At 57.4% G+C, this 25,838-nt stretch overlaps 1 protein-coding gene across 1 annotated transcript; it reads left to right on the top strand.

Moving 5' to 3' along the window:
- Nucleotides 1-249: 249 nt before the first annotated feature.
- LOC144952168 (uncharacterized) lies at nucleotides 250-24,902 on the top strand. The gene is made up of 6 exons (XM_078882571.1): nucleotides 250-268; nucleotides 3,091-3,242; nucleotides 11,026-11,104; nucleotides 13,139-13,281; nucleotides 18,797-19,018; nucleotides 22,711-24,902. Exons 1-6 carry the CDS (start codon nucleotides 250-252, stop codon nucleotides 23,791-23,793), a joined length of 1,698 nt encoding a protein of 565 aa, XP_078738697.1. The 3' UTR covers nucleotides 23,794-24,902.
- The last annotated feature ends 936 nt before the right edge of the window (nucleotides 24,903-25,838 follow it).

Here is a 25,838-nt window from a genome sequence, read left to right on the forward strand (position 1 = left end):
CTACGTGGCCGGGAGTCGGAGCCATTCCCTGCTCACCTTGGGGTGCGACAGGGATGTCCTCTGGCTCCAATATTAATTAACATATTTTTCGACCACGTAGTCCGTGAAGCCTTCAATAGCTGTACCGGGGGAATTTCCATCTGGTACAGATACAATGGGAGACTGATCGATGCCCGCGCGCGGTCAAGGCATGGCTCCCTATTGGTCAACCACGTTATGTATGCCGATGATCTGGTAAAACGGCGCGAGATGTTGACCACCTCTCCCGGTGCGCAGGAGGTCGTGGATTCCATCGCTGATGACGTGAGATGTTGACTACCTCGCCTGCTGTACAGGAGGTCGTGGATTCCATCGCTGATGACGTGAGATGTTGACTACCTCGCCTGCTGTACAGGAGGTCGTGGATTCCATCGCTGACAATGTGAGATGTTGACTACCTCGCCTGCTATACAGGATGTTGTGGGTACCATCGCTGATGATGCGAGATGTTGACTACCATGCCCGGTGTACAGGAGGTCGTGGGTCCCACCCCCGATAATATGAGATGTTGACTACCTCGCCTGCTACACAGGAGGTCGTGGGTCACATCGCTGATGACGTGAGATGTTGACTACTTCTCCTGCTACACAGGAGGTCGTGGGTCACATCGCTGATGACGTGAGATGTTGACTACCTCGCCTGCTACACAGGAGGTCGTGGGTCACATCGCTGATGACGTGAGATGTTGACTACCTCGCCTGCTACACAGGAGGTCGTGGGTCACATCGCTGATGACGTGAGATGTTGACTACCTCGCCTGCTACACAGGAGGTCGTGGGTCACATCGCTGATGACGTGAGATGTTGACTACCTCGCCTGCTACACAGGAGGTCGTGGGTCACATCGCTGATGACGTGAGATGTTGACTACCTCTCCGGGTGTGCAGGAGGTCGTGGGTCACATCGCTGATGATGTGAGATGTTGACTACCTGATGATGTGAGATGTTGACTACCTCTCCTGCTATACTGACGATGTGAGATGTTGACAGCCTCTCCTGCTACACAGGAGGTCGTGGGTCACATCGCTGATGATGTGAGATGTTGACTACCTCGCCTGCTACACAGGAGGTCGCTGATGACGTGAGATGTTGACTACCTCGCCTGCTATACTGACGATGTGAGATGTTGACTACCTGATGATGTGAGATGTTGACTACCTCTCCTGCTACACAGGAGATCGCTGATGATGTGAGATGTTGACTACCTCTCCTGCTATACTGACGATGTGAGATGTTGACTACCTGATGATGTGAGATGTTGACTACCTCTCCTGCTACACAGGAGATCGCTGATGATGTGAGATGTTGACTACCTCGCCTGCTATACTGACGATGTGAGATGTTGACTACCTGATGATGTGAGATGTTGACTACCTCTCCTGCTACACAGGAGGTCGCTGATGATGTGAGATGTTGACTACCTCGCCTGCTATACTGACGATGTGAGATGTTGACTACCTGATTATGTGAGATGTTGACTACCTCTCCTGCTACACAGGAGATCGCTGATGATGTGAGATGTTGACTACCTCTCCTGCTATACTGACGATGTGAGATGTTGACTACCTGATGATGTGAGATGTTGACTACCTCTCCTGCTACACAGGAGATCGCTGATGATGTGAGATGTTGACTACCTCGCCTGCTATACTGACGATGTGAGATGTTGACTACCTGATGATGTGAGATGTTGACTACCTCTCCTGCTACACAGGAGGTCGCTGATGATGTGAGATGTTGACTACCTCGCCTGCTATACTGACGATGTGAGATGTTGACTACCTGATGATGTGAGATGTTGACTACCTCTCCTGCTACACAGGAGATCGCTGATGATGTGAGATGTTGACTACCTCTCCTGCTATACTGACGATGTGAGATGTTGACTACCTGATGATGTGAGATGTTGACTACCTCGCCTGCTATACTGACGATGTGAGATGTTGACTACCTGATGATGTGAGATGTTGACTACCTCTCCTGCTACACAGGAGGTCGCTGATGATGTGAGATGTTGACTACCTCGCCTGCTATACTGACGATGTGAGATGTTGACTACCTGATGATGTGAGATGTTGACTACCTCTCCTGCTACACAGGAGATCGCTGATGATGTGAGATGTTGACTACCTCTCCTGCTATACTGACGATGTGAGATGTTGACTACCTGATGATGTGAGATGTTGACTACCTCGCCTGCTATACTGACGATGTGAGATGTTGACTACCTGATGATGTGAGATGTTGACTACCTCTCCTGCTACACAGGAGATCGCTGATGATGTGAGATGTTGACTACCTCGCCTGCTATACTGACGATGTGAGATGTTGACTACCTGATGATGTGAGATGTTGACTACCTCTCCTGCTACACAGGAGGTCGCTGATGATGTGAGATGTTGACTACCTCGCCTGCTATACTGACGATGTGAGATGTTGACTACCTGATGATGTGAGATGTTGACTACCTCTCCTGCTACACAGGAGATCGCTGATGATGTGAGATGTTGACTACCTCGCCTGCTATACTGACGATGTGAGATGTTGACTACCTGATGATGTGAGATGTTGACTACCTCTCCTGCTACACAGGAGGTCGCTGATGATGTGAGATGTTGACTACCTCGCCTGCTATACTGACGATGTGAGATGTTGACTACCTGATGATGTGAGATGTTGACTACCTCTCCTGCTACACAGGAGATCGCTGATGATGTGAGATGTTGACTACCTCGCCTGCTATACTGACGATGTGAGATGTTGACTACCTGATGATGTGAGATGTTGACAACCTCTCCTGCTATACTGACGATGTGAGATGTTGACTACCTGATGACGTGAGAAGTTGACTACCTCGCCTGCTATACTGACGATGTGAGATGTTGACTACCTGATGACGTGAGAAGTTGACTACCTCGCCTGCTATACTGACGATGTGAGATGTTGACTACCTGATGACGTGAGAAGTTGACTACCTCGCCTGCTATACTGACGATGTGAGATGTTGACTACCTGATGATGTGAGAAGTTGACTAGCTCTCCTGGTGCGCAGTGTGCAGTGACGCGCTGACGCACGCCAACAAGGGCTTCACGGTGCTGAGCGAGGGCGAGCGCTACGAGTCGGTGCGTCACTGCCGCTACGTGGACGAGGTGCTCAGAGACGCCCCCTGGAGACTCACGCCGGGATTCCTGCAACTGCATCGCGTGGGTGGGGGGGGTGGGGGGTGGGGGGGGGTGGGAGGTGGGGGGAGGGGGGAGGAGGGGGGTGGGGGGGGTGGGGGGGGTGGGGGGGTGGGGGTGGGGGGGAGGGGTGGGGGGTGGGGGTGGGGGGAGGGGTGGGAGGGGTGGGGGTGGGGAGGGGGGTGGTGGGGAGGGGATGGTGAGGGGAGTGGGGGGTGGTGGGGGGAGGTGGGGGGGTGGTGAGGGGGAGGTGGGGAGGGTGGGTGTTGGGGGGGAGGTGGGGGGTGGGGGTGGGGGGAGGTGGGGGGGAGGTGGGAGTGGTGGAGGAGGGGTGGGGGTGGGGGGAGGGGGGTGGGGAGGGGCGGGGGGGTGGTGGGGGGGAGGTGGTGTTGGTGGGGAGGGGTGGGGGTGGAGGGGGGGGGTGGTGGGGGGAGGTAGCGGGGTGGAGAGGGTGGTGGGGTGGTGGTGGGGGGGTGGGGGGAGGGGGGGTGGGGGGGGAGAGGGGTGGGGAGGGGCGGGGGGGTGGTGGGGGTGGGGGGAGGAGGGGGTGGGGGGGAGGGGGGGGGGGTGGTGGTTGGGGGGAGGGGGTGTGGTGGGGGGAGGTGGTTTGGGGGTGTTGGGGGGGTGGGGGGAGGGGGAGGGGTGGTAGGTGGGGGGGGTAGTGGGGAGGGGGGGTGGTGAGGAGGGAGAGGTGGGTGTCTCTGTGTCTCCGTGTCTCTGTGTCTCCGTGTCTCTGTGTCTGTGTCTCTGTGTCTCTGTGTCTGTGTCTCTGTGTCGCTGTCTGTGGTGTCTCTGTGTCTCTGTGTCTCTGTGTCTCCGTGTCTCCGTGTCTCCGTGTCTCTGTGTCTCTGTGTCTCCGTGTCTCTGTGTCTCCGTGTCTCTGTGTCTCCGTGTCTCTGTGTCTCCGTGTCTCCGTGTCTCTGTGTCTCCGTGTCTCTGTGTCTCCGTGTCTCTGTGTCTCTGTGTCTCTGTGTCTCTGTGTCTCTGTGTCTCCGTGTCTCCGTGTCTCTGTGTCTGTGTCTCTGTGTCGCTGTCTGTGGTGTCTCTGTGTCTCCGTGTCTCTGTGTCTCCGTGTCTCTGTGTCTCTGTGTCTCCGTGTCTCTGTGTCTCCGTGTCTCCGTGTCTCCGTGTCTCCGTGTCTCCGTGTCTCTGTGTCTCTGTGTCTCCGTGTCTCTGTGTCTCCGTGTCTCCGTGTCTCCGTGTCTCTGTGTCTCTGTGTCTCCGTGTCTCTGTGTCTCCGTGTCTCCGTGTCTCCGTGTCTCTGTGTCTCCGTGTCTCCGTGTCTCTGTGTCTCCGTGTCTCCGTGTCTCCGTGTCTCCGTGTCTCCGTGTCTCTGTGTCTCCGTGTCTCCGTGTCTCCGTGTCTCTGTGTCTCTGTGTCTCTGTGTCTCCGTGTCTCTGTGTCTCCGTGTCTCCGTGTCTCCGTGTCTCCGTGTCTCCGTGTCTCTGTGTCTCTGTGTCTCCGTGTCTCTGTGTCTCTGTGTCTCCGTGTCTCCGTGTCTCTGTGTCTCTGTGTCTCCGTGTCTCTGTGTCTCCGTGTCTCCGTGTCTCCGTGTCTCTGTGTCTCCGTGTCTCCGTGTCTCTGTGTCTCCGTGTCTCCGTGTCTCCGTGTCTCCGTGTCTCCGTGTCTCCGTGTCTCCGTGTCTCCGTGTCTCCGTGTCTCCGTGTCTCCGTGTCTCCGTGTCTCCGTGTCTCTGTGTCTCCGTGTCTCCGTGTCTCCGTGTCTCCGTGTCTCCGTGTCTCCGTGTCTCCGTGTCTCCGTGTCTCCGTGTCTCCGTGTCTCCGTGTCTCCGTGTCTCCGTGTCTCCGTGTCTCCGTGTCTCCGTGTCTCCGTGTCTCCGTGTCTCCGTGTCTCCGTGTCTCCGTGTCTCCGTGTCTCCGTGTCTCCGTGTCTCCGTGTCTCCGTGTCTCCGTGTCTCCGTGTCTCCGTGTCTCCGTGTCTCCGTGTCTCCGTGTCTCCGTGTCTCCGTGTCTCCGTGTCTCCGTGTCTCCCTGTCTCCGTGTCTCCGTGTCTCCGTGTCTCCGTGTCTCTGTGTCTCTGTGTCTCCGTGTCTCCCTGTCTCCGTGTCTCCGTGTCTCCGTGTCTCCGTGTCTCCGTGTCTCTGTGTCTCTGTGTCTCCGTGTCTCCGTGTCTCCCTGTCTCCGTGTCTCCGTGTCTCCGTGTCTCCGTGTCTCCGTGTCTCCGTGTCTCCGTGTCTCCGTGTCTCCGTGTCTCCGTGTCTCCGTGTCTCCGTGTCTCCGTGTCTCCGTGTCTCCGTGTCTCCGTGTCTCCGTGTCTCCTGTCTCCGTGTCTCCGTGTCTCCGTGTCTCTGTGTCTCTGTGTCTCCGTGTCTCCGTGTCTCCGTGTCTCTGTGTCTCCGTGTCTCTGTGTCTCTGTGTCTCTGTGTCTCTGTCTGTGGTGTCTCCGTGTCTCTGTGTCTCTGTGTCTCTGTGTCTCCGTGTCTCCGTGTCTCTGTGTCTCTGTGTCTCCGTGTCTCCGTGTCTCTGTGTCTCTGTGTCTCTGTGTCTCCGTGTCTCCGTGTCTCCGTGTCTCCGTGTCTCCGTGTCTCCGTGTCTCCGTGTCTCCGTGTCTCCGTGTCTCTGTGTCTCTGTGTCTCCGTGTCTCCGTGTCTCTGTGTCTCTGTGTCTCCGTGTCTCCGTGTCTCCGTGTCTCCGTGTCTCCGTGTCTCTGTGTCTCCGTGTCTCCGTGTCTCTGTGTCTCTGTGTCTCTGTGTCTCCATGTCTCCGTGTCTCCGTGTCTCTGTGTCTCCGTGTCTCTGTGTCTCTGTGTCTCTGTGTCTCCGTGTCTCCGTGTCTCTGTGTCTCTGTGTCTCCATGTCTCCGTGTCTCCGTGTCTCCGTGTCTCCGTGTCTCCGTGTCTCCGTGTCTCCGTGTCTCCATGTCTCCGTGTCTCCGTGTCTCCGTGTCTCCGTGTCTCTGTGTCTCTGTGTCTCCATGTCTCCGTGTCTCTGTGTCTCTGTGTCTCCATGTCTCTGTGTCTCCATGTCTCCGTGTCTCCGTGTCTCTGTGTCTCCGTGTCTCCGTGTCTCCGTGTCTCTGTGTCTCTGTGTCTCTGTGTCTCCATGTCTCCATGTCTCCGTGTCTCTGTGTCTCCGTGTCTCTGTGTCTCTGTGTCTCTGTGTCTCCGTGTCTCCGTGTCTCTGTGTCTCTGTGTCTCCGTGTCTCCGTGTCTCCGTGTCTCTGTGTCTCCGTGTCTCCGTGTCTCTGTGTGTCTGTGTCTCCGTGTCTCTGTGTCTCCGTGTCTCCGTGTCTCTGTGTCTCTGTGTCTCCGTGTCTCTGTGTCTCTGTGTCTCCGTGTCTCTGTGTCTCTGTGTCTCTGTGTGTCTGTGTCTGTGTCTCCGTGTCTCTGTGTCTCTGTGTCTCTGTGTCTCCATGTCTCCATGTCTCCGTGTCTCTGTGTCTCTGTGTCTCTGTGTGTCTGTGTCTGTGTCTCCGTGTCTCCGTGTCTGTGTCTCTGTGTCTCTGTGTGTCTGTGTCTGTGTCTCCGTGTCTCTGTGTCTCTGTGTCTCCGTGTCTCTGTGTCTCCGTGTCTCCGTGTCTCTGTGTCTCTGTGTCTCCGTGTCTCCGTGTCTGTGTCTCTGTGTCTCTGTGTGTCTGTGTCTGTGTCTCCGTGTCTCTGTGTCTCTGTGTCTCCGTGTCTCTGTGTCTCCGTGTCTCCGTGTCTGTGTCTCTGTGTCTCTGTGTGTCTGTGTCTGTGTCTCCGTGTCTCCGTGTCTCTGTGTCTCCGTGTCTCTGTGTCTCTGTGTGTCTGTGTCTCCGTGTCTCTGTGTCTGTGTCTCTGTGTGTCTGTGTCTCCGTGTCTCCGTGTCTCCGTGTCTCCGTGTCTCTGTGTCTCCGTGTCTCTGTGTCTCTGTGTGTCTGTGTCTCTGTGTCTCTGTGTGTCTGTGTCTCCGTGTCTCCGTGTCTCCGTGTCTCTGTGTCTCTGTGTGTCTGTGTCTGTGTCTCCGTGTCTCCGTGTCTCTGTGTCTCCGTGTCTCTGTGTCTCCGTGTCTCCGTGTCTCTGTGTCTCCGTGTCTCTGTGTCTCTGTGTCTCCGTGTCTCTGTGTCTCTGTGTCTCCGTGTCTCCGTGTCTCCGTGTCTCCGTGTCTCCGTGTCTCTGTGTCTCTGTGTGTCTGTGTCTCCGTGTCTCCGTGTCTCTGTGTCTGTGTCTCTGTGTGTCTGTGTCTCCGTGTCTCCGTGTCTCCGTGTCTCCGTGTCTCTGTGTCTCCGTGTCTCTGTGTCTCTGTGTGTCTGTGTCTCTGTGTCTCTGTGTGTCTGTGTCTCCGTGTCTCCGTGTCTCCGTGTCTCTGTGTCTCTGTGTGTCTGTGTCTCTGTGTCTCAGTGTCTCCGTGTCTCCGTGTCTCCGTGTCTCCGTGTCTCCGTGTCTCTGTGTCTCTGTGTCTCCGTGTCTCCGTGTCTCCGTGTCTCCGTGTCTCTGTGTCTCTGTGTCTCTGTGTCTCCGTGTCTCCGTGTCTCCGTGTCTCTGTGTCTCCGTGTCTCCGTGTCTCCGTGTCTCCGTGTCTCCGTGTCTCTGTGTCTCCGTGTCTCTGTGTCTCTGTGTCTCTGTGTCTCTGTGTCTCCGTGTCTCCGTGTCTCCGTGTCTCTGTGTCTCTGTGTCTCTGTGTCTGTGTCTCTGTGTCTGTGTCTCTGTGTCTGTGTCTCCGTGTCTCTGTGCCTGTGTCTCTGTGTCTCTGTGTCCGTGTCTCTGTGTCTCTGTGTCTCTGTGTCCGTGTCTCTGTGTCTCTGTGTCTCCGTGTCTCTGTGTCTCCGTGTCTCTGTGTCCGTGTCTCTGTGTCTCTGTGTCTCTGTGTCCGTGTCTCTGTGTCTCTGTGTCCGTGTCTCCGTGTCTCTGTGTCTCCGTGTCTCTGTGTCTCCGTGTCTCTGTGTCTCTGTGTCTCTGTGTCTCCGTGTCTCTGTGTCTCTGTGTCTCCGTGTCTCCGTGTCTCTGTGTCTCCGTGTCTCTGTGTCTCTGTGTCTCTGTGTCTCTGTGTCTCCGTGTCTCTGTGTCTCTGTGTCTCCGTGTCTCCGTGTCTCTGTGTCTCCGTGTCTCTGTGTCTCTGTGTCTCTGTGTCTCTGTGTCTCCGTGTCTCTGTGTCTCTGTGTCTCCGTGTCTCCGTGTCTCTGTGTCTCCGTGTCTCCGTGTCTCCGTGTCTCTGTGTCTCTGTGTCTCCGTGTGGGAGTCTCTTTGTCTCTGTGTCTCTGTGTCTCTGTCTGTGGTGTCTCCGTGTCTCTGTGTCACTGTGTCTCTCTGTCTGTGGTGTCTCTGTGTCTCCGTGTCTCTGTGTCTCTGTGTATCTGTCTCTGTGTCTCTGTCTGTGGTGTCTCTGTGTCTCTGTGTCTCTGTGTCTCCCCGTGCCTCTGTGTCTCCGTGTCTCTGCGTCCCTGTGTCTCCGTGTCTTTGTGTCTTTGTGTCTCCGTGTCTCCGTGTCTCCGTGTCTCCGTGTCTCCTTGTCTCCTTGTCTCCGTGTCTCCGTGTCTCCGTGTCTCCGTGTCTCTGTGTCTCCGTGTCTCTGTGTCTCCGTGTCTCCGTGTCTCTGTGTCTCCGTGTCTCCGTGTCTCCGTGTCTCCGTGTCTCCGTGTCTCCGTGTCTCTGTGTCTCTGTGTGTCTGTGTCTCCGTGTCTCCGTGTCTCTGTGTCTGTGTCTCTGTGTGTCTGTGTCTCCGTGTCTCCGTGTCTCCGTGTCTCCGTGTCTCTGTGTCTCCGTGTCTCTGTGTCTCTGTGTGTCTGTGTCTCTGTGTCTCTGTGTGTCTGTGTCTCCGTGTCTCCGTGTCTCCGTGTCTCTGTGTCTCTGTGTGTCTGTGTCTCTGTGTCTCAGTGTCTCCGTGTCTCCGTGTCTCCGTGTCTCCGTGTCTCCGTGTCTCCGTGTCTCCGTGTCTCCGTGTCTCTGTGTCTCTGTGTCTCCGTGTCTCCGTGTCTCCGTGTCTCCGTGTCTCCGTGTCTCTGTGTCTCTGTGTCTCCGTGTCTCCGTGTCTCCGTGTCTCCGTGTCTCCGTGTCTCTGTGTCTCCGTGTCTCCGTGTCTCCGTGTCTCCGTGTCTCCGTGTCTCTGTGTCTCCGTGTCTCTGTGTCTCTGTGTCTCTGTGTCTCTGTGTCTCCGTGTCTCCGTGTCTCCGTGTCTCTGTGTCTCTGTGTCTCTGTGTCTGTGTCTCTGTGTCTGTGTCTCTGTGTCTGTGTCTCCGTGTCTCTGTGCCTGTGTCTCTGTGTCTCTGTGTCCGTGTCTCTGTGTCTCTGTGTCTCTGTGTCCGTGTCTCTGTGTCTCTGTGTCTCCGTGTCTCTGTGTCTCCGTGTCTCTGTGTCCGTGTCTCTGTGTCTCTGTGTCTCTGTGTCCGTGTCTCTGTGTCTCTGTGTCCGTGTCTCCGTGTCTCTGTGTCTCCGTGTCTCTGTGTCTCCGTGTCTCTGTGTCTCTGTGTCTCTGTGTCTCTGTGTCTCCGTGTCTCTGTGTCTCTGTGTCTCCGTGTCTCCGTGTCTCTGTGTCTCCGTGTCTCTGTGTCTCTGTGTCTCTGTGTCTCTGTGTCTCCGTGTCTCTGTGTCTCTGTGTCTCCGTGTCTCCGTGTCTCTGTGTCTCCGTGTCTCTGTGTCTCTGTGTCTCTGTGTCTCTGTGTCTCCGTGTCTCTGTGTCTCTGTGTCTCCGTGTCTCCGTGTCTCTGTGTCTCCGTGTCTCCGTGTCTCCGTGTCTCTGTGTCTCTGTGTCTCCGTGTGGGAGTCTCTTTGTCTCTGTGTCTCTGTGTCTCTGTCTGTGGTGTCTCCGTGTCTCTGTGTCACTGTGTCTCTCTGTCTGTGGTGTCTCTGTGTCTCCGTGTCTCTGTGTCTCTGTGTATCTGTCTCTGTGTCTCTGTCTGTGGTGTCTCTGTGTCTCTGTGTCTCTGTGTCTCCCCGTGCCTCTGTGTCTCCGTGTCTCTGCGTCCCTGTGTCTCCGTGTCTTTGTGTCTTTGTGTCTCCGTGTCTCCGTGTCTCCGTGTCTCCGTGTCTCCTTGTCTCCTTGTCTCCGTGTCTCCGTGTCTCCGTGTCTCCGTGTCTCCGTGTCTCCGTGTCTCCGTGTCTCCGTGTCTCTGTGTCTCTGTGTCTCCGTGTCTCTGTGTCTCCGTGTCTCCGTGTCTCTGTGTCTCCGTGTCTCTGTGTCTCCGTGTCTCCGTGTCTCCGTGTCTCCGTGTCTCCGTGTCTCTGTGTCTCTGTGTCTCCGTGTCTCCGTGTCTCCGTGTCTCTGTGTCTCTGTGTCTCTGTGTCTCCGTGTCTCTGTGTCTCTGTGTCTCTGTGTCTCTGTGTCTCCGTGTCTCCGTGTCTCCGTGTCTCTGTGTCTCCGTGTCTCCGTGTCTCTGTGTCTCTGTGTCTCTGTGTCTCTGTGTCTCCGTGTCTCCGTGTCTCCGTGTCTCTGTGTCTCCGTGTCTCTGTGTCTCTGTGTCTCTGTGTCTCTGTGTCTCCGTGTCTCCGTGTCTCCGTGTCTCCGTGTCTCTGTGTCTCTGTGTCTCCGTGTCTCCGTGTCTCCGTGTCTCCGTGTCTCCGTGTCTCCGTGTCTCTGTGTCTCTGTGTCTCTGTGTCTCCGTGTCTCCGTGTCTCCGTGTCTCCGTGTCTCTGTGTCTCTGTGTCTCTGTGTCTCTGTGTCCGTGTCTCCGTGTCTCCGTGTCTCTGTGTCTCCGTGTCTCCGTGTCTCCGTGTCTCTGTGTCTCTGTGTCTCTGTGTCTCTGTGTCTGTGGTGTCTCTGTGTCTCCCCGTGCCTCTGTGTCTCCGTGTCTTTGTGTCTCTGTGTGTCTGTGTCTCTGTGTGTCTGTGTCTCCGTGTCTCTGTGTCTCCAGCGAGCGGTGAGGAGTGATGCGTCCTTGTTGCTGTACCGCAGATCGACTTTGTGGCCCACGATGAGCTCCCATACTCATCAGCCGGTACCGACGATGTCTACCGGGAGATCAAGGAGGCTGGTGAGCACTCACTCACCCACTCACCTGTACACTCACCTGTACACTCACCTGTACACTCACCTACACACTCACCTATACACTCACCCACTCACCTGTACACTCACCTACACACTCACCTACACACTCACCTATACACTCACCTACACACTCACCCACTCACCTATACACTCACCCACTCACCTATACACTCACCTACACACTCACCTACACACTCACCCACTTACCTGTACACTCACCTACACACTCACCTACACACTCACCTATACACTCACCTACACACTCACCCACTCACCTATACACTCACCCACTCACCTATACACTCACCTACACACTCACCTACACACTCACCCACTCACCTATACACTCACCCACTCACCTACACACTCACCTACACACTCACCTACACACTCACCCACTTACCTGTACACTCACCTACACACTCACCTACACACTCACCTATACACTCACCCACTCACCTACACACTCACCTACACACTCACCTACACACTCACCCACTTACCTGTTCACTCACCTACACACTCACCCACTCACCTTTACACTCACCCACTCACCTGTACACTCACCTACACACTCACCTACACACTCACCTATACACTCACCTACACACTCACCCACTCACCTATACACTCACCTTTACACTCACCTATACACTCACCTATACACTCACCCACTCAACTACACACTCACCTATACACTCACCTATACACTCACCCACTCACTCACCTACACACTCACCTATACACTCACCTACACACTCACCTACACACTCACCTGTACACTCACCTACACACTCACCTATACACTCACCCACTCACCTATACAGTCACCCATACACTCACCCACTCACCTATACACTCACCTACACACTCACCTATACACTCACCCACTCACCTATACACTCACCCACTCACCTATACACTAATCTATACACTCAGCTATACACTCACCCACTCACCTATACACTCACCTATACACTCACCCACTCACCCATACACTCACCCACTCACCCATACACTCACCTATAGACTCACCCACTCACCTACACACTCACCTATACACTCACCCACTCACCTACACACCTACACACTAACCTATACACTCACCCACTCACCTATACACTCACCTATACACTCAGCTATACACTCACCCACTCACCTATACACTCACCCATACACTCACCCACTCACCCATACACTCACCCATACACTCACCCATACACTCACCCATACACTCACCCATACACTCACCCACTCACCTTTACACTCACCCATACACTCACACACTCACCTATACACTCACCTACACACTCACCTATACACTCACCCACTCACCTATACACTCACCCACTCACCTACACACTCACCCATACACTCACCCACTCACCCATACACTCACCCACTCACCTATACACTCACCTATAGACTCACCCACTCACCTACACACTCACCTATACACTCACCCACTCACCTATACACTCACCTATAGACTCACCCACTCACCTATACACTAACCTATACACTCACCCACTCACCTATACACTAATCTATACACTCAGCTATACACTCACCCACTCACCTATACACTCACCTATACACTCACCCACTCACCCATACACTCACCCATACACTCACCCACTCACCTATACACTCACCCACTCACCTTTACACTCACCCATACACTCACCCACTCACCTATACACTCACCCACTCACCTTTACACTCACCCATACACTCACCCACTCACCTATACACTCACCCACTCACCTTTACACTCACCCATACACTCACACACTCACCTATACACTCACACACTCGCCTATACACTCACCCACTCACCTATACACTCACGCAACTCACCGACTCTCAGTGATTCAACTCCGTGGCTCCCCCCTTGCCCCCCTCCCCCTCCCCCCTCCCCCCTTTCTTCCCCTGCCCCCCCTCCCCCCTTGCCCCCCCTGCCCCCTCCCCCTCTGCCCCCTCCCCCTGCCCCCCCTACCCCCCTGCCCCCCCCCAGGAATGTTTGCCCCGACGCAGCGCACCGAGGGCATCTCCACGTCAGACATCATCACGCGCATCGTACGAGACTACGACGTCTACGCGCGCAGGAACCTGCAGCGCGGATACAGCGCACGGGAACTCAACATCGGGTTCATACACGTGGGCTCCTCACCCACTCACCCTCACCCACTCACCCACTCACTCACCCACACACCCACACGCTCACCCACTCACTCACCCACCCACCCACACACTCACCCACTCACTCACCCACTCACTCACTCACCCACTCACTCACCCACACACCCACACGCTCACCCACACGCTCACCCACACACCCACACGGTCACCCACTCACCCACTCACTCACCCACTCACTCACCCACTCACCCACTCACTCACCCACTCACTCACTCACCCACACACTTACCCACACGTCTACGCGCGCAGGAACCTGCAGCACGGATACAGCGCACGGGAACTCAACATCGGGTTCATACACGTGGGCTCCTCACCTGCACACTCACCCACACGCTCACCCACACGCTCACCCACTCACTCACCCACACACTCACCCACACACTCACCCACCCACCCACCCACTCACTCACTCACCCACACACTCACACACCCACTCACCTACCTACCCACACACTCACCTACCTACCCACACACTCACCCACACACTCACCCACTCACCCACACAACCACACACCCACCCACACACTCACCCACTCACTCACACACTCAACTACCCACTCACCCACCCACACACTCACCCACACACTCACCCACTCACCCACACAACCAGACACCCACACACACACTCACCCACTCACTCACACACTCAACTACCCACTCACCCACCCACACACTCACCCACACACTCACCCGCACACTCACCACACACTCACCCACTCACCCACTCACACACTCACCCACTCACCTACTCGCTCACACACTCACTCACCTACTCACCCACACACTCACTCACCCACTCACCTACTCACTCACCAACTCAATTTTCCCACCCACTCACACACACGTCTACGCGCGCAGGAACCTGCAGCGCGGATACAGCGCACGGGAACTCAACATCGGGTTCATACACGTGGGCTCCTCACCCACTCACTCACCCACACACCCACACGCTCACCTACTCACTCACACACACACTCACCCACACGCTCACCCACACACTCACCCACACACTCACCCACTCACTCACACACCCACCCACTCACTCACTCACCCACACACCCACCCACCCACTCACTCACTCACCCACACGCTCACCCACTCACTCACCCACACACTCACACACCCACCCACTCACCCACTCACTCACTCACCCACTCACTCACTCACCCACACGCTCACCTACTCACTCACACACACACTCACCCACACACTCACCCACACGCTCACCCACTCACTCACCTACTCACTCACTCACCCACCCACCCACCCACTCACTCACTCACTCACCCACACGCTCACCTACTCACTCACACACACACTCACCCACACACTCACCCACACACTCACTCACCCACTCACTCACCCACACACTCACCCACACACTCACCCACTCACCCACTCAGTCACCCACACACTCACCCACACACTCACCCACACGCTCACCCACCCACTCACCCACACACTTACCCACACACTCACACACTCACTCACCCACTCACTCACCCACTCACTCACTCACCCACTCACTCACCCACACACCCACAAGCTCACCCACTCACTCACCTACTCACTCACTCACCCACTCACCTACTCACTCATTCACCCACTCACCCACACACTCACCCACACACTCACTCACCCACTCACCCACACACTCACCCACACACTCACCCACACGTCTACACACGAAGGAACCTGCAGCGCGGATACAGCGCACGGGAACTCAACATCGGGTTCATACACATGGGGCTCCTCACACTCACTCACTCACACACTCACCCACTCACTCACCTACTCACTCACCCACTCACACACTCACCCACACACTCACCCACTCACACACTCACCCACTCGCCTATCCACTCACTCACCCACTCACCCACACACTCACCCACACACTCACCCACACACTCACCCACACGCTCACCTACTCACTCACCACACACTCACCCACTCACCTACTCACTCACCCACACACTCACCCACTCACTCACCCACTCACCCACTCACACACTCACCCACACACTCACCCACACGCTCACCTACCTACCCACACACTCACCCACACACTCACTCACCCACTCACCCACACACTCACACACTCAACTACACGCTCACCCACACGCTCACCCACACACTCACCCACACACTCACCCACACACTCACCCACTCACCCACCCCGCCACCCACCCACCCTCCCACACACCTACCTTCACACTCACCCACACACTCACCCACACACTCACCCACACGCTCACCCACACGCTCACCCACACGCTCACCCACACACTCACCCACACACTCACCCACCACCCACCCACTCACCCACCCACCCACTCACCCACTCACCCACCCACCCACACACTCACCCACTCACCCACAAACTCACCACACGCTCACCCACTCACTCACCCACACACTCACCCACTCACCTACTCGCTCACACACTCACCCACACGCTCACCCACACACCTACCCACACACTCACCCACCACCCACCCACACGCTCACCTACACACTCACCCACTCACCTACTCACCCACTCACCCACACACTCACCCACTCACTCACCCACACACTCACACACTCACTCACTCACCCGCACGCTCACCCACTCACCCACCCAGCCACTCAGCCACCCACTCACTCACCCACACACTCACCCACTCACTCACCCACACGCTCACCCACTCACTCACTCACCCGCACGCTCACCCACTCACCCACCCAGCCACTCAGCCACCCACTCACTCACCCACTCACTCACCCACTCACTCACTCACCCACACAATCACCACACACTCACCCACTAACCCACTCACTCACCCACACGCTCACCACACACTCACTCACACGCTCACCCTCACGCTCACCTACTCACCCACCTACCCGCACACACACCCACACACTCACCCACTCACTCACACACTCACCCACACACTAACCCACACACTCACCTACCCACTCACTCACCCACACACTCACCCACACACTCACCCACACACTCACCCACACGCTCACCCTCACGCTCACCCACACGCTCACCCACACGCTCACCCACACGCTCACCCACCCACTCACCAACTCACCCACTCACTCACCCACACGCTCACCCACATGCTCACCCACCCACTCACCCACACACTCACCCACCCACCCACTCACTCACCCACTCACTCACCCACACACTCACCCACCCACTCACTCACCCACTCACTCACCCACTCACTCACCCACACACTCACCTACACACTCACCCACTCAGTCACTCACCCACACACTCACTCACACACTCACCCACTCACCCACCCAGCCACACACTCACCCACACACTCACCCACACACTCACTCACCCACTCACCTACCCACTCACTCACCCACACACTCACCCACACACCCACACACTCACTCACCCACTCACCTACCCACTCACTCACCCACACACTCATCCACTCACCCACCCACACACTTACCCACTCACCCTCACGCTCACCCGCACGCTCACCCACACTCACCCACACACTCATCCACTCACCCACCCACACACTCACCCACTCACCCTCACGCTCACCCGCACGCTCACCCAAACACTCCCCCACACACTCACCCACACACTCACCCACTCACCCGCACGCTTACCACCCACTCACCCACTCACCCACACACTCACCCACTCACTCACCCACTCACCTACCCAATCACCCACACACTCACCCACCCACCCACCCACCTACCTACTCAGTCACCCACTTACCCACACACTCACCCACTCACCCACACGCTCACCCACACACTCACCCACCCACCCACCCACCTACCCACTCAGTCACCCACTCACCCACACACTCACCCAGCCATACACCCACCCACACACTCACCACACACTCACCCACCCACACACTCAAACTCAGTCACCCACTCAACCACCCACCTACCCGCTCACTCACCCACCCACCAACCTACCCACTTAGTCACCCACACACTCACCCACACACTCACCCACCTACCTACCCACCCACTCACCCACTCACCCAGCCAGCCACCCACCCAGCCACCTGCCCACCTACCCACTTACCCACCCACTCACTTACCGACCCACCTAATCATCTACCCACCCACCTACCCACCCACCTACCCACCCGGTCACCCACCCACTTACCCACCTCGTCAGCCATGCACCCACTCACCCACCCACTCGCTCACTCACCCACCCAACCACTCACCTACCCAGACAGTCACCTACCCACCCACTCACCCACACACCCGCCACCCCACCTATCCACCCACTCACCTACCCACCCATCCACCCACCCACTCACCCACACGCCCACTCGCCCACTCACTCACTAACTTGCTCACCCACCCACTCACCCACCCACACACTCATCCACCCACCTACCCATTCACTCACCCACACACTTACCCACACACTCACCCACACACTCACCCGCCCACTCACCCACCCAGCCACCCACCCAGCCACCTGCCCACCTACCCACTTACCCACCCACTCACTTACCGACCCACCTAATCACCTACCCACCCACCTACCCACCCGGTCACCCACCCACTTACCCACCTGGTCAGCCATTCACCCACTCACCCACTCACCCACTCACCCACCCACTTGCTCGCTCGCTCACCCACCCAGCCAACCACTCACCCACTTACCCACCCAACCACTCACCCACCCACCCACCCAACCACTCACTCACCCACCCAACCACTCACTCACCCACCCAACCACTCACTCACCCACCCACCCAACCACTCACCCACCCATCCACCCACCTACTCGCCCAACCACTCACTCGCTCACCCAACCACCCAACCACCCACCCACCCACCCAACCACTCACTAACCCACCCACCCACTCACCCACACACCAGCCACCCCACCCACGCACTCACTGACCCATCCACCCACCTACCCACCCACCCACCCACTCACCCACCCACCCACCCACTCACCCACTCACCCACCCACCCATATACCTACCCACCCATTCACCCACTCACCCCCCCGCCACCCCACCCCCCTCCCCCTCCTCCCCCTCACCCCCTCCCCCCCAGGAGAAGCGCTTCCGGCTGCAGGGCGGGGTGGAGCGCGTGCGGCAGCACGTGACCCCTCCCCCCCTCATCCCCCACCCCCCCCGACCCCCCCCCCCCCAGGAGAAGCGCTTCCGGCTGCAGGGCGGGGTGGAGCGCGTGCGGCAGCGCGTGACCCCTCCCCCCCTCATCCCCCACCCCCCCCGACCCCCCCACAGGAGAAGCGCTTCCGGCTGCAGGGCGGGGTGGAGCGGGTGCGGCAGCGCGTGACCCCTCCCCCCCTCGTCCCCCACCCCCCCCTGACCCCCCCCCCCCCACAGGAGAAGCGCTTCCGGCTGCAGGGCGGGGTGGAGCGCGTGCGGCAGCGCGTGACCCCTCCCCCCCTCATCCCCCACCCCCCCCTGACCCCCCCCCCCCCCCACAGGAGAAGCGCTTCCGCCTGCAGGGCGGGGTGGAGCGCGTGCGTCAGCGCGTGCGCAGTGTGGAGGAGCGCTCCAAGGAGCTGGTGGCGCGCGTGGAGGAGCGGGGCGGTGACCTCATCGCCAAGTGGGAGGAGCGTGGCGGTGACCTCATCGCCAAGTGGGAGGAGCTATCTCGAGACTTCATCGGCAGCTTTCTGCAGCTCTTTGGGCCAGATGGAGCCTGGGTATGAACACACACACATACACACACAGACACACAGACACACACGTATAGACACACATACACACACAGACACACACACAACAACAACAACCGCCATTCGCCACTAAGTGGCGGTGACGTCACCACGACGCTTGTGCCAGGCCAAGTGCACCTTGAGGCCACGTGAAGTGTCGAACGCCCGCTGGCAGGAGGTCACGGGGCAGACCCAGCAGGTGCCACGGGTCGACTGACTGAGATGACCGAGATGACTGGCTGATGCACCACTTGTGCCCCCTACTGTACCAACTGGCTGTGCTTTAGCCACCCGGCGCTCCGCTCGTTGTTGTGAGCGTCGCTCCTCCGCCCTCCGTTGTTGGAGGGCGACTGCCTCCAACTGCCCAGTAGCAGCGTCCTTCACGAGCCTCCTCCACAGAGGCCGATCTTGACACCGCTGGTACCAGTCATCGGCAAGTCCACTCAGCTCCACGTCCTCCTGTACCACATCACTCCATCTCTTCTCTAGCCCGTGCCGCGCCCGTTTAGCCCCCTCGATCCGGCCGAACAAAAGCTGTTTAGGCATGCGGTGGCTGGGCATGCGGGCTACATGACCCAGCCAACGCAGCCTTGCCTGCCGAAGGAGCTCACCGATGGGACTTTGCCCAGATCTTTCCAGGATTTGTGAGCTCCTCACACAATCCAGCCTGGTTAAACCCAGGATGGATCGTAGGCAGGCCAGCCTAAATGTTTCCAACCGGCGAAGATGCTCCACTAGGGGGGTCCACGTTTCGCAAGCGTAGAGAAGGGAGGGAATGACCGTGGCCGAGAAGACCTGAAGCTTCGTGCGGAGCGACAGACCAGGTAGCTTCCACACAGCGTTACGCAACCGATGAAAAGATATTGCCGCTCGACTGATTCGGAGTGAGACCTCTGCTGATAAACTGGAGCCGGTCATAAGCACACTGCCCAGGTATGGGAAACTCTCCACTCTCTCCACAACTGCCCCATCACCGATTGGGAGTTGTGGGGGTGGAGTGCCCGATGGTACAAAATATCCAGGCAGGTGCTTAGTTTTGGTGGGGCTGATGGTAAGGCCCCACCTCTTAGTGGCACGCTCCAGTCTCAGCAGCAGCGTCTCCAACTCCTCTTCTGAATGAGCAGCTATTACCAAATCATCGGCATACATAACGTGGTTGACCAATAGGGAGCCATCCCTTGATCGCACCCGGGCATCGATCAGCCTCCCATTATATCTGTACCAAATGGAAATCCCCCCGGTACAGCTATTGAAGGCTTCATGAACTACGTGGTCAAAATAGATGTTAAAGAATGTGGGAGCCAGAGGACATCCCTGTCGCACCTGAAGGTGTACAGGGAAAGGCTCCGACTCCCGGCCACGTAGTTTTACCCGGGCCCGCTCACCATCATGAAGGTCCTTAATGATCGTGAGCAGAGGGTCAGGGACTCCGAAAGCACGAAGAACAACCCAGAGCCCAGGCCTACTGATGGCATCATCGGCCTTGACCAGGTAAATAAAGCAGAGATGTAGGTCTTGTAGGAATTCCCTACACCTCTGCTGTAGCAGACGGACAGAAAATATGGCATCTGTGCAGGACCGCCCTTTCCTGAAAACGCATTGGGGCTCCGCAAGCCTCTCCTCAGCGTGCCTGGCAAGGCGATGTTGAATAATCCTTGCCAGGACCTTCCCCGGCACACTGAAGAGTGAGATGCCCCTGTAGTTGTTACTGTCTGTGCGGTCCCCCGTCTTAAATAGGGGGACCACCAGGGCATCCTTCCAATCCTGCGGAACCCGTCCAGTGGTCCAGACTATTGTTATGATGTCATATAAGGCAGTCTGTGCACAAACGCCACCCTCCCTCAGAATTTCGCTTGGGAGATCATCTCTGCCCAGTGCCTTTCCTGGTTTCAGACTCTGGATCGCCCTCAGTACTTCCTCAACAGATGGCACCTCAGCCAGCCACTCACAGGGGGTGACCTCTTCCAATATTTGAGGCACCGCAGCCTCAGCAGGGTTATCCCCACTTTGTGCCATGATGTTTTCCTGGCTGAGGGATTTTCCCTCCCCCAGGACCTCACAGAATGCTCAGCAAATCTGCAAACCTGTTCCTGGGGGTCGGAGATTGGATCACCATTTTTTCCTCTAATGATGGTTATAGGTGTGGCGCTGCAGGTTACTTTTTTGATGGAGTTAAAGAGCGATTTGTGATCGCGGGCCACTGAGGCAGACTCCATCTCCTCAGCAACCCGCGACCACCACCCATCCTTGCAGCGCTTCACGGTTCTCCGAACCTCCGAGCGAAGGCGGCGGTAAACCTCCTCATTTTCTGACGTGGGATGCTGTAGCCGATGAGAGTGGGCCTGTCGCTTTTTCTCAACTATCCTGAACACCTCCTCTGTCAGCCAGGGTTTCTGGGGAGGTCTGGACTGTGTAACCAAAGCAGCCATTGCAGCTGCATGAGTCAGTCCTAAACCTCGCCCATTTACCCTCGACATCAGGAGGAATGGGGGACGATGCCAACCCCAGCTGCAAGCGATGATGAAATTCTCGCTTGCAACTTTCATCAGCTAACTGAAAACAGGCCACTTCAGGTTGGAATGGGGTCCTGGGTGTACACCCACCACCGGAGTGGAAGAATGGCAGGTGCATCTTACAGATGACTAGTCGATGGTCAGAGGGCAGATCAGCTCCACGGTAGGTCCTGGTGTCAAGGACATGGGCTCACATCCGCTGGTCCGTCACTATTTAGTCCAGCAGATGTTCTTGCTTGGACCCGGCATGCATCCATGATGTTGTGTGGATGCGCCGATGCCGGAAGAGCGTGTTGGTAATTACAAGCCCATGGACTGCACAAAAATCTAGCAGCCTCCTACCGTTGTTATTGAGCTGATCCGGCCCATGCCTTCCAATCACTCCAGACCAGGTGCCAGCATCATGACCAACTCGGGCATTGAAGTCACCCAACAAGATGACTCTGTCCCGAGGGGCCACTTTAGCCAGCACCTGTGACAGGAGGTCATAGAAGGCATCTGACTCCTCGGCTTTGCCTGCATCCCTCCATGGATGTTCGTCTTCAGTGGGGGCATAAGCAACCACGACCACCACTCCTCGCCTCCGGTTGATGGGAAAGTGATCCCAAAGTAGCCTGGGGCTTACAGCTTCCCACACCTCACCGCCACGCTCCCACGTCCCCTTCATTATTTTGTTCAGAAGAAGAGCCACTCCCTGTTGTTTGGCAGTCTCCTGCCCCGAGTAGAAGACTGTCCAACCCTCATGGTGGCAGGAGCCAGAGCCGGTCCACTGGACCTCCTGATTACCACAGAGATCCAGGCGGTACCGGTCCAGCTCCCGACAGAGGAGTGGCAGCCTCTCCTCCGCAGTGAGCGTTCGAACATTCCACCTGGCCATCCGTAATGGCTTTTCGTTGTTTCTGGAGGAGCCCCGAGGGTGAAGATTCAATTTCCTGGCTCCGCCAATTGGGGTTTGGCCAGGAGACGTCATAGACGCTTGTCCCCCCGGGGCCTCCGGCACAAGCTTATTTGTTACAGGTTTATGTTTAATTCGTAGTTTCGTGGTAATTAATTGAAGGTGGAGGGGTTACCAGCCCCTCGCACCCGTTGTTGTCCCTGTGATCGCTTGTGTCACCACTTGTGTGACCGCCTGTGTCACCGCTTGTGTCACTGCTTGTGTCACCGCAGAAGCTGGTGCTGCAGGAGGGCAAGGAGCGAGTGCTACAAGCCATCTCCCCGCGGCACAGCCCCCAGGGCAGCCCTGGGGGCAGCCCGCACGGCAGCCCTGGGGGCAGCCCAACGCGGGCGGGGGTCGCCCCTCCTCCCTTCCCCCCCTCCGGAGACCCCAACGACGATGACGACGACTCTGACCTCGACACGGTGTACCTTGACCCCGACACGCCGAGCCTTGACCCCGACGTGCCGAACCTTGACCCCGACGTGCCAAACCTTGACCCCGACGTGCCAAACCTTGACCCCGGCGCGCCGAACCTTGACCCCGGCGTGCCGAACCTTGACCCTGGCGTGCCGAACTTTGACCCTGACGCGCCGAACCTTGACCCCGACGTGCCAAACCTTGACCCCGGCGCGCCAAAACTTGACCCCGGCGTGCCGAAACTTGACCCCGGCGTGCCGAACCTTGACCCCGACGTGCCGAACCTTGACCCCGACGCGGCCGTCCCTAACGCGTTAGACCCAAACACGCCGCACGCTGGCGCCAATACAGCTGCCAACCGCAGTGTCCACCTCGTTGTCCACCCCGGTGACCACCCCAGTGTCCACCTCGGTGTCCACCCCAAAGTCGCCCGCTCCAGACTCCATCCCGGCACCGCAGCTGACTTTAGGATGAACGCAGCTGACCTTGACCTTTGCACACAGAAGTCTGACCTTGACCCTGACGCGGCTGACCCCAGCCCTGACCCTGATTTGACCCCCAAGCCCCGACCCACCCCCAATGGGGGGGTAAGGGAGCCCCCCACTTACTCCTCCGCTTCACCTACCGTGCCCACGCCATCGTCCACCCCTATGTCCACCCCTATGTCGACCCCTATGTCCACCCCTATGTCAACCCCAGTGTCCAGCCCTGTGTCCACCCCTGTCTTCACCCCATTGTCCACCCCGGTGTCCACCCCTGTCTTCACCCCATTGTCTACCCCGGTGTCCACCCCTGTCTTCACCCCATTGTCCACCCCAGTGTCCAGCCCTGTCTTCACCCCATTGTCCACCCCAGTGTCCACCCCTGCAGAAAATTGCACCCACTCGTCCTCTTAGACTTCTCCTACTTGACCTCACACAGAGACCCACAGAGATATATATAATCATAGAGACCCACAGACTCATCACACAGAGACCCACAAACTCATCACACAGAGACCCACAAACTCATCACACAGAGACCCACAAACTCATCACACAGAGACCCACAGACTCATCACACAGAGACCCACAGACTCACCACACAGAGACCCACAAACTCATCACACAGAGACCCACAGGCTCATCACACAGAGACCCACAGACTCATCACACAGAGACCCACAGACTCATCACACAGAGACCCACAGACTCATCACACAGAGACCCACAGACTCATCACACAGAGACCCACAGGCTCACCACACAGAGACCCACAGACTCACCACACAGAGACTCACAGGCTCATCACACAGAGACCCACAGACTCATCACACAGAGACCCACAGACTCATCACACAGAGACCCACAGACTCATCACACAGAGACCCACAGACTCATCACACAGAGACCCACAAACTCATCACATAGAGACCCACAGACTCATCACACAGAGACCCACAAACTCATCACACAGAGACCCACAGACTCATCACACAGAGACCCACAGACTCATCACACAGAGACCCACAGACTCATCACACAGAGACCCACAGACTCATCACACAGAGACCCACAGACTCATCACACAGAGACCCACAGGCTCACCACACAGAGACCCACAGACTCACCACACAGAGACTCACAGGCTCATCACACAGAGACCCACAGACTCATCACACAGAGACCCACAGACTCATCACACAGAGACCCACAGACTCATCACACAGAGACCCACAGACTCATCACACAGAGACCCACAGACTCATCACACAGAGACCCACAGGCTTGCATCCGCGTACACCGTCGGCTTTTCTTCTGATTCCGCGCCAATGACGGACTCGAATCTCGACCGGAATCGGAACCTCGAGGACAACGCGCGGGACGCAGGGAGAGAGTTGTGCGTGGCAGGGAGAGTGGGCGGTGGTCGTGTCGCTACAGTTCTCCGCGGTGAGCAGGAGTGCCTTCGTAGAAACGACGAAACTGCTGCTGAGCCTCCTCTCTCAATAAAATGAATGCCGAAACTGCTTTGCGTATTTCCCGAGATTTGTAGTGAACGGGTACACGCACACGCACACACACACACCGACCCAGCCACACGTCCACACCCACACACTCACACCACACACTCACACACCTACACAGCCACACACCCACACACACACCCACCCACACAGCCACACACCCAGACAGCCACACAGCCACACACCCAGACACTCACACACACACACACAGCCACACACCCACTCCCACACTCACACACTCACCTACACACCCACATATACCTAATAAATGAACTTGAAATTGAACGCCGCGAATAAAAACGTTAGCGCAGAGCATCGGTGCGGTGTCCGTGGCTCCCGCGTGTGGAGCGGCTGCGTGGAAATCACCGGCAGAGAGCGAGTGCAGAGCCGCAGCGCGAGTGCACGTTGAGATAACCGCCCGCAGGGGCGTGTGCGCACGCGGCTTTAGCGGTAGCGGTGGTGGTGTACGTGGGCGTGTGTGGGGTAACCCCATGCGGTGGTGAGCCAGCATTTGAGCGAGAGCGAGTGCAGAGCCGCAGCGCGAGTGCACGTTGAGATAACCGCCCGCAGGGGCGTGTGCGCACGCGGCTTTAGCGGTAGCGGTGGTGGTGTACGTGGGCGTGTGTGGGGTAACCCCATGCGGTGGTGAGCCAGCATTTGAGCGAGAGCGAGTGCAGAGCCGCAGCGCGAGTGCACGTTGAGATAACCGCCCGCAGGGGCGTGTGCGCACGCGGCTTTAGCGGTAGTGGTGGTGGTGTGCACGGGCGTGTGTGGGGTAACCCCATGCGGTGGTGAGCCAGCATTTGAGCGATGTCCCTCCGAGAGGGTGCTAAGCGCGGGGGGGGCGATCACCCGGCGGGAGCCGATCGACGCGGTGGAGGAGGGAGTGGAGGGGGTGGACGTTGCGCTCCACCTGCCCGGCGAGGACGGTGGGGTGGA

This window comes from Lampetra fluviatilis, chromosome 66 (assembly GCF_964198595.1).
Source record: "Lampetra fluviatilis chromosome 66, kcLamFluv1.1, whole genome shotgun sequence".
NCBI classification, from domain to species: Eukaryota; Metazoa; Chordata; class Hyperoartia; order Petromyzontiformes; family Petromyzontidae; genus Lampetra; species Lampetra fluviatilis.

Coding starts and splice junctions, on each gene's coding strand:
- LOC144952168 (XM_078882571.1), top strand. Junction 3,243..11,025: donor GATTCCTGCAACTGCATCGC/GTGGGTGGGGGG, acceptor GCTGTACCGCAG/ATCGACTTTGTGGCCCACGA. Junction 19,019..22,710: donor TTGGGCCAGATGGAGCCTGG/GTATGAACACAC, acceptor GTGTCACCGCAG/AAGCTGGTGCTGCAGGAGGG.